The sequence below is a fragment of the Mixophyes fleayi genome, chromosome 3 (assembly GCF_038048845.1).
Source record: "Mixophyes fleayi isolate aMixFle1 chromosome 3, aMixFle1.hap1, whole genome shotgun sequence".
Classification (NCBI taxonomy): Eukaryota; Metazoa; Chordata; class Amphibia; order Anura; family Limnodynastidae; genus Mixophyes; species Mixophyes fleayi.
In genome coordinates this window covers 125419375-125439426 of record NC_134404.1, presented here as the reverse complement: position 1 = coordinate 125439426, position 20052 = coordinate 125419375, and the positions used below count along the sequence as shown (strand labels likewise).

Here is a 20052-nt window from a genome sequence, read left to right as displayed (position 1 = left end):
CCCTACATAATCATGTAGTGTTGTTTTTTGTTCTTTATCTAAGTACAGTTTGGACCCAAACTCAAACACAGTGGTAACCTTTGGGTTCTAAACATTTGCCCCCCATTGTGGACCACTTGTTTAATTATATATCATGAAAAGATAGTTTGAAAATATTACTATTCTTTTAATTGCTACTTTTAGGGTACATGAATGTTTGACTCTCCTTAAATTGTTCAATCCTCCACATGAGACCACATGAAACATTATAATGTAATGGATAGTCACCTAAGAAATAATATTAAACTTTTTAAATTAAAATGTTTATCCTTTGAAACATCATCAGTTAAAATGACTTGAAAGAGTTTTACATGAGCTACCAAGTATGAGTTATGTGAGTTACACAGGTTCTAGAGAGGTTTGCTGGCTGTAGACACTTGTGGAAGAAACCAAACATATTGATAGAAGTTAGTGAGAAAACATTGTTACATGGAGCAAGACAACATATGTATCACAAAGACCAGTGGTTCTCTACACTTTTGTACTTAAGTGTCAGAGTTCCATTGTTCTGGTGATGTGTGAAAATACAACATGCAGGTTGTGAACATCTGACAAAGAAGCAACATCACACCAATGCCTTATCTGGTAGTTACAATATGGAAAACTACTATATATACTTAATATTTAACAAATTAAATTAACATTGGAAAGAACCAACTGTTTTCTATGCATTAATATGACAGATTTGAAATAGATTTGATGCAATCATATGGCCTCTTTTAGCCAAGTGCACTATACAAGTTTTCTGAAAGCATATGATGAAATGTCAGTGAGATTAAATCAGTAGTAAAGGTACATTTGAGGTACATTGATTTTAAGTCGTATAAATCGAATGACTTTATAACTATTGGTGACATAGAATTAAGAATTTTGACATTTACTTCTATATCGGTTGGACAAATATTCAATTAAGAACCACCTAAAAAGCCCCCGCACAATTCCGAACTTACCCAAACAGTGCTAACAGATGTCTTATTTGCAGTGGGGCGCAGTTTAAGGTAACCATGACTATGTAAAACAGAAAAGCTTTAGACTGTGTGAAATTTAAACATATAAAAGTAAGAGAAGCATGTTTGTGTGTGTCTATGTACTGCAGATGAGACAGATTTTGAGTTGGAAGACATGACGATACTTGTGAAATATGTAGCAGGCAAGACCAGAGGCGCCGTAAAGCTTGATTACTGTATAGAGTGCAGTTGAGACTTGCCTTTCTCCTGTGGCCTACAGCATTATGTAGAAATGGGGACGCTGCGACTCGTTCCAAAACTCTGCCTGATCAGACCTGCCCATGTTGGGAAAAAAGTGTTTGAAGTAAACAGGGGAATTACTCACTCTCTAATGATGTGTTTTACTGGCAATGATGATACTTTGATAGTCTTATAGAATTGATATTATACTGTGATAAATTACATAACATGGAGCTGGAAACATTCTTCCACACCCTCTGGAACATACAAAAGTATTGCTGCAGAATATTTTCATAAGTGGGATTTTTCACTTGTCCTTAAAAAAATATTGTGCAATGTTTTAAGTTGGCTTAAATCAGTGTACAATGTGTATAGTTAATGTGGAGTTCACAAAACATGATTTGACTTTTGAGACTCCATTAACCTCGGAAAGGAGTGTTTATTCGTACAACCATTCTTCAGTGCAATAATCCTCCTGGATAATAATGAGTATTAAGTGTTGTACTATCCTTCCTGGTGTTACTGATCTTAGATCTTCTTCCTGTTTTTGTTTCATATTTATTCTGAGACCTGTGCTAAGAAAGTAAGGTGGTAGGGTGTCCTTTAAAAGGAAACATAATCTTCTTATTGAGTTTTAAGGCTTCTGCGTAATCTTTGAAATCTAGACAATCTCCAAGACAACTGCTTTAAAAGACTACAGGGACGCACATCGTTACACTGAAAGATTGCAAACTTTTTGCAGGTTGACCGGAAATTATATTGGTTAGCTAAAAATGATTTTATCCTCTTTAAAACGTAATCATTTATTGTTGGAAATTGTTTCAACCATAAATATTCGATTGCTTGTTTAATGATGCAAAGATAAAGATTCTAATGAAACTTTTGAGACCATGATTATTTTGATTTAGATGTTGCTCTTTTAAACACATAATAATATGTGTACTTGGCCCAAAATTGTAGCCTTTTGGCTTTTATGTGTTAAAGCAACTGCTACAATATTATCATTAGTATCTTGGCTTTGGATGCGGCACCAATTTTAACCTTGATTATTATTAATTATTATTCATTTTTATTTATAGGGCGCCACTAGGTGTCCGCGGCGCCGTACAGGGACAAACGAGATTACAATACGAGGTGAGACAGCACAGAACAGTAAACAATAATCACAGTAACTCAGTGAGCTCAAGGCACAGCTAGAGGGGAGGGGAGAGGGGAAGGTCAGCCAGCAACGGCACCTAGGAGGGAGGGCACAGATGAGAGGGATACCCCCAGGGGGGGGGGAGAGAAGGGAGCGAGAGGGGAAGGGGGAAGAGGGTCCTTGAGGAGGAAGGCAGGGTAGCTGGCAAGCTGAGTTAAAAGTGGTGAAGACAGGAGGAGAGAAAGCCCTGCTCAAAGGAGCGTACAATCTAAGGGGAGGGATGGACTGACAGAGAAACACAGGGGACAGAGGGAGAGACGGAGGAACGGAGGATAGGGATAGGGGAAGGGAAATGGAGGGGAAGAGTCAGAAGAAAAGGTAGGAGTTAAGTGGGAGACTGGAAGGCTTTAAGAAAAAGGTGGGTTTTTAAACACCGCTTGAAACTGGACAGATTAGGGGAAGTTCTGATGGAGGGAGTTTGTTCCAGTGGAGGGGGGCAGCGCGGGCGAAGTCTTGGATACGCGCATGGGAGGAGGTGATCAGGGGGGAAGAGAGGCGACGGTCATTGGCCGATCGGAGAGGGCGGGATGGAGCATGAATAGAGAGGAGGGAGGAGATGTAGGGTGCAGTGGAGTTGGCGAGGGCCTTGTATGTGAGAGTGAGGAGCTTGAACAGGATTCTGTAGGGTAGGGGGAGTCAGTGAAGGGATTGGTAGAGGGGGGAGACAGAAGAGGAGTGGCGAGAAAGGAAGATAAGCCTAGCTGCAGCGTTAAGTACAGATCGAAGGGGAGCGAGGTGACTTTTTTCAACCTTGATGTTAAACTTAATGAATGAGTATACCTAACATAGAGCTTGGTGTACTAAACCTAGCATAAATGGCTTTATAATAAGGATCATTGATTCCTAGAGTTAATAATATTCCCACCCACCAACAGAAGTTGCCTACCTGACATTTCTCTTTCTGTTGACAACATGAACATAAATCCCACCGCGGAAGCTCGCTGCCTAGTGGTGATCCTTGACTATCCTTTGCTCCACACTTCGACTCTTTATTTAAATCCTGTTACATACATCTAAAAAACATTTCCAGAATATTCACACATCTCACACTAGACACTGCAAAAACGTTAATTCATGCACTCACCATTTGACTATTGGAATTCCCTCCTTACTGGTCTGCCCTGAATCAGACTCTCACCACTTCAATCTATTTTGCACGCAGTGGCTAGATTGATTAAGCAAATCGTTCTTCCACTGCTGAACCACTCTGTCAGTCTCTATATTGGTTATCTGTTTTTTACCGAATCCTATATAAAATACTTCTACTAACAGACAAAGCCATCAACAAACCTGCACCTACATACATCTCCTCACTTTTCTCAAAATATCTCCCAACTCGACAACTCCGTTCTGCACAAGATCTGCTTCTCTCATCCATTCTCATTACATCTTCACATTCCTGTTTACAGGACTTTTTTCAAGCTGCACCCACTCTATGGAATTCCTTCTCTCGCACAATAAGACTTTACTCTGGTCTACAAACCTTCAAGCATTCTCTGAAAATTCAGGCAAATTTATAATATTCCTCAACTACCCTCTTAACCTCACAAGGTTACCCTTTACACAGTTCATACAAGACTACAACCCTCTGACCAACATTGCTGTGTGACTGAATCATATAGCCCACTAGGCACTCTTTAACTCTGCATTCTGGCTGGACCAATATGCAGTGTGTGGAACTTGACCTCATGTATTAAACTCCCATTGTCCTATAGATTGTACGCTTGTAAGCAGGGTCCTCTTACCTCTCTGTCTGTTTGTATTACCCAGTATTGTTTTGTTACTGTGTTTGTTCCCAATTGTAAAGCTCTTTGGAATTTGTTGGCGCTATATAAATAAATGTTGATGATGATGATACCTGCGATGGAGATATGGACTGTTACCATGGTGCTAATATTCTGATAAGCAAACCAAGGGACTTTTACTATGAGATAAATTGCACTTTATATTCTTTGCTGGGCTGCCTTACGGGAAGTGGAAACTGTCCAGCCTTCTTTGCATGGTGGGGGGAATTGTGTGGGATACACATTTCTATCTTGCTCATGTATGTAGATTTTTCGTGTGTTGACGTGCAATCTCCTTAGAACAAGGGTAGGCAGGGGTGGGCAAGTGTAGGCTGATTATAAGGGTGTTTTCATGCAATTGTGACACAATTATACATGGAGTGCTGGTGCAAAGATAAGCAATGATGACATGACTAACAGCAGCGCTATCTAGCCGCTTTTCATTGGTTGATTCATTGACGCCACCAGTTCATAGTACTTCATTAGCATCATGGCTATATTATATGAAGTAGCGCTCATCCGTTCACGTAACTGACATTTCTATTTGGAATACTGCTTGGAAAAAAGATTCTATTTGGAAAACAGCAGATGTTTGTCTTTAATATAATTTAATTATCTTTGTATTTGTATGTTGTGTTTGTGTTTAATTACATTTTGCATGGAACATGCAATTTTCACATTTGTTAATAAAAGTCAAGACAATATTCTCTCTTCTCGCGCATTGACCACCATTTCTACTCTACCACGGGGCATAAGTATATTCACCTGTTGCGTCTGATGGACTACTGGTGCAAATGCTACTGTTTTTAATCTCTGGGCATCTTGAAATATGTCCACCTGAACATATGCCTGTAAATACACTACTTTTATGTTTGTCTTTTCGCTACGTATATTCTGAGAGCATATATGTCCTTTTCTAGATGCGCCCTATAAAGTGTTGCAGCCTCTCCCTTTGTCTGAATGGATGTGCCAAAGTACCTTTCTTTTCACATAAGCAAGTAGAGCTTGCCAGCAGCTTGGAAGTGCTAACTTTTCACTTGATAAAGGATTGTGAGGCTTGGTATTTTATGACTAGTGTGCTTCCCAGGTATATGCACTAAACCTATTATTAAGTGCAAAGTATACTATGCTAACATATTTTCTGCAACCTTCCCTGTGAACACTAAATGAATATTTCCCAGTGCTGTGAGATCTAATCCAGACACTACTGACTCATTTTTAAGTTCAGACACCAGACTGACAACAACTGTTCCCCAGAGCAAACCATTATAAATAGATCCACAACATTCACCTATGATTACTACATTTGCCTTTTAATAAGAGAAAAAGGTTTATGAGGACTTTCTTCTTACAAACACAAGAAGCAGGAACAAGTGTTTTAATTGTGGCATCGGTCTTGGTCATGGGTTCCCAGGCTATGATGTATGTAAAACTGTTTGATCTTTTGAAATTACACTGTATTCCTGTGATCAGCTTTAGTGCAGCTAGAGAGTACTGGACTTCATGCTTTTAACTGCCCCTTTAATTGAAGTTGGAATTTATCACAAGAAATGCATGTTTTAAGTCTTTACCTCAAGCTGTCACTTTGGATACAAAGAGAAGTCAGAAATGCAAAAAAAAAAAATCCTTAAAAAAATATTTTATTATTAATATTATTATTATTATGATGATGTTTTAGTGTGGTGAACTCCTTTAAATGTATAATAAGAAGACAATGGACCTCATTTATGTAAGGCACTAGAAGAGCACACTTTGACTTTGTGCTGGTCCACCTTGATTGTCCACACTATCGGGTGCACACCTGCTCTCTTCAATCTAGAAGTACACCTAGGTTAGCAGGAGGTGGAAGGCTCTCAAGTAGCACACTGAGCAAAAGTTCAAATGTCAAATGCTCACTTTCATTGATTAAACGTGTGTATTTGTCTCCTAAAATACTGCTTTTCTTATCTCATTTATGGCCGGTGCAATCTTCTGCTCTTTTGCAACCACCGCTGTCTTGTTACACAAAACTTTGGTAGAAATCTAGATGAATCTGCACAAAACTAGATGCACAGCTCAGGGGCGCACGGAGGATTTGTCAGGGGGGGGTTTCCTCCGCCCCCGGAAAAAAAAAATCTAGAGACCTGCCGCGCATGCACTGTAGTATACAGCAGCCGCTGCGCTGTCAAAGAAGCGTCCGCGGCGGGCTGTATACAATACAGCACCGCCGTGGACGCTTCTTAGACAGCGCCGCGGCTGCTGTATACTACAGTAGGGCACTTGTAGGGCACTTTTTAGCGGAGGGGGGGTTTCTGGAGACCAAGAAACCCCCCCCTGCGTGCGCCACTGCAGCTCAACCAGACATGTTTAAACTGTGCAATGTTGTTGTATTTGCTTGCAGATATCAGTATGCAATATAATAGTGGCCTAAGACACATCACCAACAAGAGATTACCCATAGGCATAATAAGTCCATGAATTCATTGAGTCGTATGGTAGATACACAACTCTGCAGATGTAAAATTATGTTAGTACTTTTAACTAAGTATTGCATCCATACATTTATTTAAATGACCTTGGGATATAAATGTACACATAACATACTTGTCTACTCTCCCGGAATGTTCAGAAGACTCCTGAATTGCGAATATGTTTCCCAGACTCCCAGGAGAACAGGCAAGTCTTCCGCATCCTGTCCCCGATGGGGCTCAATGACGTGATTCATGGCGAATCGTGTCATTTTGGCCCTGCCCCCTGTGACAAATTTCCACCTTTGCGGCGGGGCCAAAATGATGGAATTCTCCACCACACCCCGCTTCAGGGATCTATCAAGCCTATAGCTAGTTACAATATGTCATCTTTACAGTTATATATCTCTTATTCCTTACCCCAATTATCTTTTTATGCCTCTTTCCCATTTGTATTTTATCTACATAAAATGAAGGATAGCCTCACAGCCACTACAATAATGTATATTAACATACAACTGGATGCTATTAGAAATGTTACCAACAGATCCTCACAAGGTTACATTGCAGAGTACAATCAATGTTTTTCTAAATTCACACTGCTTAGACATCTCTGCTTGAATAAAACTGACCTATAGAGTGCGAGATTTAAGCAGCTTAATCTCATGGTGTCAGTGGCGGAACTACCATTGGTGCAGCAGGTGCAGTGTACCGGGGCCCATGGAGATAATGGGGCCCGCTGCATGCCAGATGCAGAGGGTCGGGGCCCCAGATCCCTCCTCCCCGCCTCCCTGCACCGGGGCCCACAGCTTGCTATTTCCGCTTCTGCATGGTGTGATATGCCCTATATAGTTTACAATGTAATCATCAGTGCAGCATTGTCTCCAAATGATTTTATACCTGTGTCAAAATGCTACTCTGTTAGCGTGAAAGCCTTACGTCCTAATCACTCATTTTTATACTACTCTATTTGATAGTATTGGGCTGGAAAATTGCTGTCTGTGATTTAATAGCTGTGAGAAAATTACACATTATGACACAGGCCTATGGGGGTAATGTTACATGACCACGTAATACTGTTAAAGGCAATGGTCCTAAGACTAATTTGATATGCAGTAATACAGTAGTAGAGTAATAACTAAGGCTACAAAGGAGAAAAATTAAAACTGACCTGTAATCACTCATGAATATTGAATAATTGAAAGACAGGATTTGTTTGCAAATGTATTTAATATGTGTGTATTTTCAGGATGTACCTGTTTATTATTATTATTGGGCAAAATAGAGTTGAGTTTTACTTTGTTGTAAGCATAATATATAAATTATGGTTAGATGTTTAATCAGTTTTGCTTTAAACTCCACCTTATTTGCAAGCATGTACGTTGAAAGAACTATTATTGAGGTACTAGGAGAATATTTTACAGATATCCTGTTGATATGGGACCTATGGGAGACTATTAGTTCTGCTTTATTGCCATTAGGTTTAGCTTTAATATGATGTTTATATGTTTATAATATGATGTTGGTGTAGTACTCAAGACCCATGAACTGTGCAGTGCAAGCAGACAGTGTAGTCTGCCTTGATGTTATATAGGACTTATACTGACTTAATTATATGTATATATTTACTTTTATTTTTCTCCTTTGGATAATTGTATGTTAGTAATTACACACCTGTTCTATCTAACCTCAAACCATATTGGTCTGCGTAATTCTATTTAAAAAATATCTGACTTTTCATTGAGTTGTATCAGTGTATTAATAACAGTATGGAGGGAACTCATTCGTGATTGTGGTGTATGTTATAGATGGAAGGATTAAAGTACACCTATTGACCAGTGGTGGCAGCTATTGTGGGCTGAACCAACATTCCTGAGTGATTTATGTCTCAGAGATGTCACTGGATGCTAGTGAGGGGCATTCTCATGAGCATTGGTTTACGCCACAAAATGGCTGCCTCCATTATATGTAGCTGGCTAATTCACTTTAAAATATTTTCTGAATCCTTAGTTTTCCACAACACTAGAAAGTACTAATTACCTTCACACTTAGCAATTGCTGCTTTCCACATAATTGTACAGCTTCTAGATTACTGGTACACATATGCCTGTAGCAGAACCATTATATGTGCTAGACACACCCATGCTTTTACCACACCTTACAGATACCCTTCAAATGGAAGGAAATAAAACAGTTTAAGTTTCTTTCACTGTAAGAAATTCTGTGTAACCATATTGGATATTTCTTTGCTCACAAGTTTTATTTTATACTGTATTTCTAACCATACATACAAAATACATAAAAATACATGATAAGCAAATGCAGGTTTAGCTATAGCCTATTATTACATACACAATGTAAGCATCCATTAAGGATACAGTGATGATATTAGACCATCATTTCTAGGAAGTCACTTATTTTGTGTTCAGTGTGCATTGGTAAAGAGCACTAAAGGGACTTATAACACAAATATACTGTAAGCTGGGCACAAAATGTACATGTACACGTACATTCTGAAAAGTGTTTGCTTCATGTCAAAAATTCAAACGCTTTGCACAACATAATGGAGTTCTATGGGAGCGCTCATTAAGTACTTATTACACTGTGCTGCAGGGAGATTGTGAGAAGACAATTTTAATGCTCTGTTACAAAGTAGAAGGTCGTCTATACACTTTTAACTGGCATTGCTTTTCAACCCCTGTGTGTATGAAGCATAACAATCCAAGGGAACATATAGTATCATACAGAATTATCATTGTCTGTATTTTCATGTGATATCTAAGTGTCTCCAGAGAGCTTATTCCTTTTCAATTGTACCTTGTCTATGTTTATTTAGTTGGTTGGCAGTGATGTGACAAGCATAGCCCCCTGTATTATATTTAGGGAGTGGGATGCTTGTTGGCTTCTTGGGAGACACGCATTCCTCCTGCTTAATGGACTGAATGCTTTGCTTTTTCAAACAATTCTTTTCTTTTTCCTCATCTCTGTCCATATATGTAGCCTGGAGGCATACATGCCAGAGAAGCTGAGGTATGAAGTTCCCTCCCTCAAATCTTTTTCCTTTTAATTTCTATGTAAACTGAACTATGTTTGACTAGAGGTAGTTATCGGGTTTTTATTATTATCCTTTCTTTTCATTTATACTGGGGCAGCGTGGCTGGAACGTGGCCCAAAACCTCAGGGTGAGGCAAAGCCCCCAGGGCAGTCAGCCAGGTGGGAGGTGCTGCAATTACAGGCACACGACAGCCTCATCCCTCCCTCCAACTAGCACTTAGAATCTTGGACGTATCACAGAACTACAGTATATGTGACACAACTACATTCATTCTGTGCAGCTATAGAGTGATTTTACACAATCAAAAGATCAAGCATTTTTACAGGAAAGCAAGATTTCTACATTAAACTATATGTTCTAAACAACTATGTTAGAAATACACAAAAGACACATAATTATAAAATAACTATACTTTATAAGCAAATAACATACTTTCAACCACTGTGCTTTTTGCTACATTGGTTTGGTATAGTATTTTGTATCATAAGATGATATGTTTTAAAACTGTAAACAGCTTTTGCAAAACTAAAGCATTTAAGAGTATACAAACCTTGCACTTAATGGTATGAGTCCTGCAATTATGTAAAAGTATGCCTAGCTTTCGGCACCATTTATTCATGTGGATTCCCTTAAGATAAAATATGTGCAGTGTAGACAACAGCACTTACAGATTTTTTCTCAAACTGTGCCTGGGGTTATAGTTCTTTCTTCCCTTAGCTTAATCACGTCTGAATTAAGGGAGTGTTTACCAGATACTGCATAGTGATGTACTGCTCTCATATTCTGCCTGGAGGGGCCATATAGTGAGTGGGACATTGCAGGGTGGGGCCAGTCTTCAGTCTTACAAGCATTTTAGGAGGGGGGACATCACCTGTCTGATGTCAACACCTCTGGGTGCGACCAGGTTGGAATGTGCCGCTCCCAGCACTGGCCGCCCAGGTAATTAATCTAGCTTGACTGACAGGTGGCAGGAGGCAGCCTATGAGCTAGAGTGCTAGACTGCAGTTACATTGAATAGACACCTCTCCATCCACATTGCAGGCTTGTTCAACCTTATTGACCATTTCAGGATGATTTCGGATTACATTATTTTCCTCCACTGAATACATGAACATAAAATATGATTTCAGCTTCAAGACCTTAAATTGAGAAAATGAAGGAAAAAAAGTTTGTTTTTTTAATTTGTACAATGACTAGACTAAAAGTTTTTAAATGACATTTAAGAATATTTACTTTGTACTTCATAATTAAGTTATTATGTTTTAAGTATTCTATTTTTGAGCCAAATATGAAATATCTGCTGTTCTGAAGCCGATAACTTTTCTCCCAACCTCACGTCAAAGAGTAGTCCTTCTGCAGGACTTCCTGGCACACCAAAGTGTCTACTTTCTTGTTCTGGGTAGAACTCTATAGGTAAACTTAATTGGTTCAGGAGTGTCTGGCTCATTCATGTATACTATCAATCATGCTTATTGCTAACTCTCCAAAGCCATGAAGAAAAACGTGTGTGCCTTTTGAATGTTTGCAAATGTATGTTTTTGATAACAAACATTAAGCGTCTCACATTGGGCATTTTAATGGTTGCGAGCTATGTTATACTTTCAGTGCATATTGGAAAAATGAGTGAGCAAGATCTACATATTACTTATAAATTAATTAAGTGGTAGCATTGTAAATAATATGCATGTGCCTTTTGACTGCAGGGCAAGGCGTCTGTCCTGAAGATGATTCCCAAGATGGAGATTATTAATATGCACATGGATGCTGCTAGAGAACATTTTTACTTTATAACCATAAACTGTCATCCTCAGTCTCCTACATGGACCCCACCCAATGTTTCAGCCTCCATTTGTGTGTCAGTGTTGATGAACCCTTTGTCATAGGATTAGTGACACACTAGCCTAATCTTTATGAATCAGAAAAGAATGTACTTGAACATTGAGTAATTTAAGGAAACATGGGAGTGAAAAAGGGGATATCTACATAGTCTAATTTCCAATTTAAGTTTCCTCTTTTGTATTCATTGACAGCGGGGCTTATATCTGTATGTACTTTAAGTGTTTGGACTACATTTCATGGGCAGGAATACCAAATGAAATAAGGGCATATAACACAGATCTTGAGTAAATCTGTTCCCATAAAATGAACTCACAAAATTTGCATAACCTGCTTTTATTTTGTGGGTGATATAGCTACCTAAGGAATAAGCTATTCTACTCATATTGTCCCTATATAAATAAAACCTTAACTTCAGAGACCCTCTTTAAATTCCTGACATGGTTTATTTATCTTAGATTACCCACGGTAACAGGGACAGGAAAGGTATGGCAAAAAGTTGAGCTGTTTGAGAAAACAGACAGGTGTCTGGTGTTGGTAGCTGGCATCCATGCACTTTGTAATAAAGCTTCACATTAAGATGCCAAGACAATGTAATTCAGGAGGCAGGTGGTGCAGGGTAGAGTCATATTCACTGGAATGTTCTTTTAAAACATGTTATTATTAATGTACCCGAAGCTGCTGTTCTTCTCCTGATTTGCCTACCTGAAGACTGCTTATTTAAACATGACATTGCAGGTGAACCTGAAAACAAGGAGCTGAATGGAAATTGCAAGCCAAGTAATTTGATCCAGCATTGCAGCAATAGGAATACTGGATATCACTTGCAAGACATACTTCCTTAGGCTATATTTTTTTCCGCTGTTTGTTCTTATTTTATAGTGCATACAAAGTAATTGGTTGGGAGATGATATTGGTATTCAGAGGTTGTTTAAAGTGAATTCTTTAAGAGCGCGGCAGTTAAAGGTGAAATAAACATGGACTTTCAAACCCGTTTGGATATTGCAAATAGAAAGTGAGGTGAATCTCACCCCAGCATGCTTGAGTGGTCTGGTAAGTGGGACAAGAGGGTGAAAGTTCCCCAGACATCTCTTACTTTTACAGTGCTGCAGCTGATCTCAGTAGTACCTCGCCTCTGTATGTTACTTATGTGTCACCCTTATCAGCATTTCTCCTCAAGGCTTCTGCAGAATAACCAATATTATTTTGCTGGGGGACATGGCTTTTGGTATATCACCGTTTTTTACCTCTGCATATTTTTCAATAATTGCATGTTATTATAAACATGGGAAGTGGTGCTGCTTAACTACGGGTCACTTAGTCATGTGTGCCCCTCGGGGCAAAAGTTTACAACCACCCCACACACACCTGCACTTAAAAGAAAAGTTCTTTCCTTCCTGTCTCCTAGCTGCTCTGTGTAATGCTGACTATACACAGCAATCCTACCCATCAGCCCAAAAGTTTAAAGACTGAATCACTGTTCGGTCTAACCCCATGTGGGTAGCTAAACTGAACGAGACATGGATCATTCAGTGCTTGTTCTCTACAACCAGATCACTACTGGCATCACTGCGGCCTATTACTGCATATTCAGGAAATCATCTACAAGTGAATACTATATGCAAACATATTTCAGAGTAGGTATATTGCATGTGCTAGGTCACTGTTAATAAGTTGCAAACTTAGAGGCAATATATGTTACTGCAATCTCTCTCTCTCTCTCTCTATAAACATAAATTATATATATATATACACATATATATTATTTATTTCTGGTCTCTTTACATTAGACATATACAAATAGACAAATAATGTGGCATTACAAAATATTCATTTTCAGCATATAGAAAAAGGAACCAGCCACATTATATAAGCCTCATGGCAGATAATTAATGTTCAAGAAATGACATTGTAGTACAGGGGTGGCCAACCAGTCGGAGCCTAAGAGAGAAAAAATATCTATAGATAGGGCATGTCATCGGACACCACAAAGGCACCTTATATATCCATCAAACCTCCACACATTCCAACAAATCTCCCCAAATGCCCTCAGATTTCCGTACATGCCTTTCAACCTCTCACATGCCCCTTACTTACCTGTCACACCTCACACTCAGATGCTGGATTCCGTGCAGAGGATGAAGGGAGAGCACACTACAGCTCTTCTCCTCCTTCCCTGATTGGATTGCTGTGAAAACGTAACCTCTCTGCGTTATGTGGAAGAGGTCACATGACAAGTTGTATTTTCATGTTTAATATTATTCTTACATATGATATATTGCTTCATTTAAAGATACAAGTGTTTATTTGTTATCATAGTGAGATTGTGTGTTCGTTAAAAGAACTAGCATTACAGACTTTGTGAAACAAGGCTTATGTATCTTTAGAAACAGGGATTTAGACAGCCGCAGATCATGGATATAGTATGTTTACTTTAACTTCAATTGTTGAATGCATCCCGTTTTTCTCAGAAACATATACGAATAGACGCTAAGTAGAAGGTCTTTCGCAACTACAACTTGCAATAAAAAAAATTATCTTTTGGCATCATTTGCTGTATCTGCAGGCTATTTGAAACTATTGTGTTTTAATCCTTTGCCTGAGGGCACAAAGTCATATTGCACAATGTCTTCCAGCACATTCTACATTACCTTTAACTGCAGCTGTGATTGCTGTGCTGAAGAACATAACACTTAGCAGGAAATAATATCCTACTGTCTGCATGTAGTTTAGTTTCGGGCCATTGTGAGACCTAAAGGGAAAATCTACCCCATATTTGTATTATCTACAATCCCATGTGCCATGGTGGCCTCAGTGGAGAACATCCCACTACTACAGAGGGACTTTCCTCCCCATCATCACTGCTTCAGGTATTAGTGCTTGGCTAATTTTTTAAATAATCTGCCTGAGCCAGTGACCAAGGCAGTTGACATGACAATTTGCATCAGCTTGTAGTATACAACAAGCAGGGTGGAATAACACAGTAACAAGGAAGAGACCTTCATCTCTCTACTAGTTTGGGGATGAAAGGTTTGTGTAAACTATAGTGGAAGGCTGGAGCTACTCTTTTAACATTTTCAACATGAAAAATACCGTTTGACCCATTGTTGTTTTAACCTAGGGTAGTAGGAGTCAATAATAATATATTCTCTTGTGTTAATCCTTAAATGTAATCCTGTTACTGCTGCACCCTACCAACACCTGGTTACATAACAATACATATTTACCGTTGTTCATCTGTTTGTTTTGGGATTACAAAATTGGAAATTGTGTTAATCCAGTTGATAATCTTGTGATCTCAGGGATATGGTAAATTAGGAGATGCAATTGAATCTGATGTATGAGAACAGAACATGTTTTGGGATGGCGTGCTGTCACACCTACTGTAGGCAGCGTACCAGGGAGAATTGGCAGTCACTGTTGTAATGACAAAGATACTTCATATTTGAGGCCTGTATATGATTTCTTTGTTCTCTTCATATCTTTTAGCAAGTGTTTTTTGAGAAAATTACTGAGTTTAATGGTAGATTTTGGTGTGCTTGCCTTCCAGTATTCTACTGATCTCAAGAAGCTCTACTGCCAGATTGCCAAAACATGTCCAATTCAGATCAAAGTGATGACTCCACCACCACAAGGAGCAGTTATACGAGCAATGCCGGTCTACAAAAAGGCTGAGCATGTCACAGAAGTTGTAAAGCGCTGTCCAAACCACGAGCTTAGCCGAGAATTTAATGAGGGTACGATCAAATGATGTCATGCGATTAAACTGTGTTTTATAGATTCTTATGAGTCTGTTTAAGATCCATACTTAAGGAAAGATTATAGAAATCCTTCTTACTCTGCGTTGTGTTTTTGATCTATAGGACAGATTGCACCACCCAGTCATCTCATAAGAGTGGAGGGAAATAGCCATGCACAATACGTGGAAGATCCAATCACCGGGAGACAAAGTGTTCTGGTGCCCTATGAGCCTCCTCAGGTGCGTATTACTTTTCTTAGACAAGCTTTTGTGGTCCTTGAAATGTTGAACTGTATTAGTTACACAAAGGGGTATATTCACTATGTGGCGGTTCTGTATAACCTCCGATTCCCAGCGCTTTGAAGGCATTATCTTCAAACAGCCATTTTATTAAAGACACCGGGAATTGGGGGTTCTACGGAACCGTCGCATTGTAAATATATGCCATAGTGTATAATCCAATGCTTTAAGTCAGCACATGATTCTCAGCACATGATTCTGAGCCTGATTTTCTTTTCAAAACCATTCATAGGTTGGCACAGAGTTCACAACAATATTGTACAATTTTATGTGCAACAGCAGTTGTGTCGGAGGAATGAACCGCCGGCCAATCTTGATCATCGTCACTTTGGAAACAAGAGAGTGAGTACCGAGTACCAACATTTATTTGTTACCAATTTTATTTTTCAAACTCTTTTTTTCAAGACTTAGAATGTTACGATATATATTGTAAGTATAAATTGTTTCACTATATACCACAGTGCTTTTAAATGTGCAATTTTTCTTCTTCAATTGTCACAGCGGTCAAGTGCTTGGACGGAGATGCTTTGAGGCACGTATCTGTGCTTGCCCTGGCAGAGATCGTAAGGCAGATGAGGACAGTATCCGAAAACAGCAAGTTACAGACAGCACAAAGAATGGGGAAGGTATGAAGCAATGTAAGTTAATTCTGTATAGATTGTAGCAGCAATTGGTGTTTTCAGTCTGTGACCAACAGGCTCATTGGGAACAATACTGAAAACATAAACTAGCAAATAAATCATTTGTTCTAAACAGGACAGATTAATTATATTTATTGTGGCATTGTATGATGTTGCTGTCACTAAAAAAATGTTTACATTTTGAAATCCACCTATGAAAATGTGTCTTTGCTACTGGTTGGCAGTGACCAGTAATTGTCTGGCCCATAAAGCCATTTTGCAACATACAGCTCACTGCACAGGACATATAGCATAATAACATAAATAAATGTAACGTACGTTATGTTTTGTCTTGTTCAGCTTTCCGGCAAAGCACGCATGGTATTCAGATGGCATCTATAAAAAAACGACGGTCACCAGATGATGAGGTGTTGTACCTACCTGTAAGTCCCAAGCAATGTTCATAACATTTCCCCTCTTACTTGTACACATATATGTACCTCTATGTTTAAGTCACATGACCTCATGTAGAGTTGGATGCATTTTATATAAAAAGATGTAGGCGCAAAATGCGCAAAATTGTGGCACGTCTTAAGATACGTAGAACTCAGGGTATTACCTTAAATGCGTCTGCCACATGAATATACGTTTAAAGTATATCATGCGCTGTAAATATATAATAAACTTTAAGCATTCAGTCATGTGGTAGACATGACAGTCATCATCCAGTTGCCTAATGCTGTCATTGCCTAGTGCTGGTAGATACTTTGTAGCCCAGCAAAATCCTGTTACCTGCATTAGGCTATGACATACTGGGTTGGTGACACTATAACAAGAAACACAACAGCATGGGGTCCCCTGTATTAGTGTCACTCAGCCTTAGCCTGGTCAGCACAGGCTGAATTCCCAAAGGGATATATGCCTGAACAACTCCATCCCCCTCCCCTTCATCCCCTTAGAAGAAAACAGCCCTGTGCCGAAAGTTCTAGGGCTCTTCCCAGACTCCTCTGGGGTGGCAGTTGTAGGCTAGTACAATTTTAATAGTTAATTCAGTATTTTTTGCTGGTGTGCATCCCATCAAACCCTAGTACACCTGTAAAAATACAGTAATATAAACACATAAACAATGTGAACTCCCCCCACTTTAATATGTTAAAGTGAATATCAAAATGAAAAGTAATTTTAGATATATATCACACTTATACATTTGAGGCAGTAATATTGTTTTTTCACCATTTTCAGTTTCTTTCTTTATGTTGGCTGTAGGTAAAAGGCAGAGAGATTTATGAAACGTTATTAAAGATCAAAGAGTCTCTGGAGCTCATGCAGTACCTTCCCCAGCACACTATTGAGACCTACCGTCAACAGCAGCAGCATTTACTTCAGAAACAGTAAGCATATGTAGGAGATAGAGTTTCCACATGTAAATTCCCAAAATTCACCAGCTTGTGTGTCTGGCTCGCATGCTTTGATCTGCATTTAAGATGACTGCACCCCTATTTTTATTATCTGTTATTTTAGGTTATTTTGGAATCATTGATTTTATCATGTGTTGTTTTACTATATGTTAGTGAACAAAGGCTTAGCACTGGGATATGTACAGTAAATTGTTTTGTGTTGCTATTTTAAGTTGTACGGGCATGTTAATAATAGAAATCATGGGGCTGGCGTGCTGTACTGCATGGGGTATTTACTTGTTGTAGTGGCTTAATAAAAAAAGCTGATGTAGCCAGACATATTGTTCCAAATTGCATGTATAAGTAAAAGCACCAAAATGTGTTTCTTTTTGTGTCTATGATTTGCAAGAACTCTGGCTACATCTAGGGATTGCTTGCTGTAACAGGCAGGGGCGTAACTAAACATTTGTGGGCCCCATAGCAAACATTTTGTATGGGCCCCCATGTAAAACCTAATGGTGAAAGACTCACATACATATGGGGCTTTAACAGGGAAGGCGGGCCCCTCAGCTGTGGGCCCCATAACAGCTGTACCCCCTGCACCTATGGTAGTTACGCCCTTGGTCACAGGCTATAGTTAGTCGTGCAATTTGATGTAATAAAATATCTGAGCGTCCTGGGATAGATTTGGTTTTCATCAACTTGGCTTTAAAGCATTTAATACATGACATTAAATTGCTCAGGGACAGAAGCCTACAGAGCAACCTGCCTGGCCCCCGCAATACAGGGAGGAGTGACACCTTCTCCATTCACCAATGGCAAAAAAGAATGCAGAACAGCCCCAACTACATGGAACACAATCTAAAGCATTCTCCAATAGAACAAGATGTCAGAGATGAAAATTACCTAAATGAACGGTACTATTTCACTAACAACTTTTATCCCTTTTTAGAGCTTAATTCAGAGTTGTATTCAGGTACATGTAATCCAAGTGATTTCTGGGGGGATACAATGTATAATAGGAAACAAGGATGCATCGGTAGTCTACTATAAGGATGAGACTATGTAGAAACAGCATATTCCATTATTATTGTCTCAATTTACACTGAATACAGCTATATATCTGTTCATTATATTGACGTTTAACATATCTATTTGGACTGTAATTAATCAACATAAATTAGTTACCCCTTCTATTGATGCATTGTTTTGATTTTGTCCCAGAAATCTTTAGAGTTTTTATTTGCTGGGGGTATATTTACTAAACTGCGGGTTTGAAAAAGTGAAGAAGTTGCCTATAGCAACCAATCAGATTCCTAGTTATCATTTATTTAGTACATTCTACAAAATGACAGCTAGAATCTGTTTGGTTGCTATAGGCAACAGCTCCACTTTTTCAAACCCGCAGTTTAGTAAATATACCCCCCTGCGTATTTGCTATCTTAGTGATTTTGTTTCTGCTAGTTTCTGCTAGTACATACTAACCAAATATCACCATCTATATAAATTGCTTAGAAATGGTAAAAATCTGGTATTATTTGGCAACATGGAACAGAAATGTTCTATTTGGTGACTGCAAGTCTGTTGGACAGTACTAGAGTATTGAAAAGAGTGATACGTACTGTGGGTTTTCTTTCAGATAGAAAATGTTTCTCCTGTTACATAGCAGATTTGAAAAAAAAACTAAAATCTGTCATATTGGACTTTTTTAAATTCTAGCTGTGCTAAAACCCCCACATTGATGGGTTCTATGGTGGGGAGGATCTATGATCAAAGTAGAGGGATGTATTGCAGTTTAGTTTGTTACTTTCAACACTAATATAAGGTTTATTTGTTTGTTTTTGGAGAAGCTCATAGACCAATATTGAGCATTTTTCAGCACATTAAACCAAAAATATTTAGATTTTTTACTTTGTGCTATCATTTAATTAATCTTCTGTCACAGAGCAACAAGCTGTGCAAATAAGCCTGCCCTCTGTACTTCATTTTCAGTTTTATTCTAGGAAATTTCCTTAACCCAACTGTTAAGATTGTGTTGTCTTTTATAATACATAAGCAATATTCATTTGTATGTCTCCTGTAAATAGTTTAATAATATTGAGTTCTTACATTACAATCAGTGCTGGATTAACCCGAGGTCTAACTGGGCTACAGCCCAGGGACCTTGGGCATCTGGGGGGCCCACTGGAATTCCTCGGGTTGGGGGCGTCCCTGCCCCCTGCTCCGACTGTCAGCTGAAAAATGGCAGGCAGCTAACAGCAAATGTTATGCTGTTAGCTGCCTGCTGTCACTGTAGTGCTTCCACGGCGCAAAGTAATATTCTTACTGAGGAGATCTTGTGAGAGTGAGACTTTGAATCATACTCTTACTCTCACTAGATCTCCTCAGTAAAGAGCTTACTGCACGCAGCGGAAGGAGGTAAGCTCTGGGGGCCTCACAGTACCTTTAGC

The 20052-nt window shown here is 38.9% G+C and overlaps 1 protein-coding gene across 6 annotated transcripts in view; it reads left to right on the top strand.

Moving 5' to 3' along the window:
• The window catches only part of TP63 (tumor protein p63), a 56423-nt gene that overhangs the window by 17242 nt on the left and 19129 nt on the right, over positions 1 to 20052 (top strand). For 3 of the 6 annotated variants that reach the window (XM_075202301.1, XM_075202305.1, XM_075202308.1), the window contains exons 3-9: positions 15097 to 15283; positions 15410 to 15525; positions 15818 to 15927; positions 16087 to 16223; positions 16566 to 16648; positions 17472 to 17596; positions 18346 to 18519. In XM_075202301.1, the coding sequence (XP_075058402.1) occupies positions 15097 to 15283; positions 15410 to 15525; positions 15818 to 15927; positions 16087 to 16223; positions 16566 to 16648; positions 17472 to 17596; positions 18346 to 18519 (932 nt within the window). The remainder of the gene's footprint in view (positions 1 to 15096; positions 15284 to 15409; positions 15526 to 15817; positions 15928 to 16086; positions 16224 to 16565; positions 16649 to 17471; positions 17597 to 18345; positions 18520 to 20052) is intronic. The other 3 variants (XM_075202302.1, XM_075202304.1, XM_075202303.1) reach the window with 3 other exon arrangements.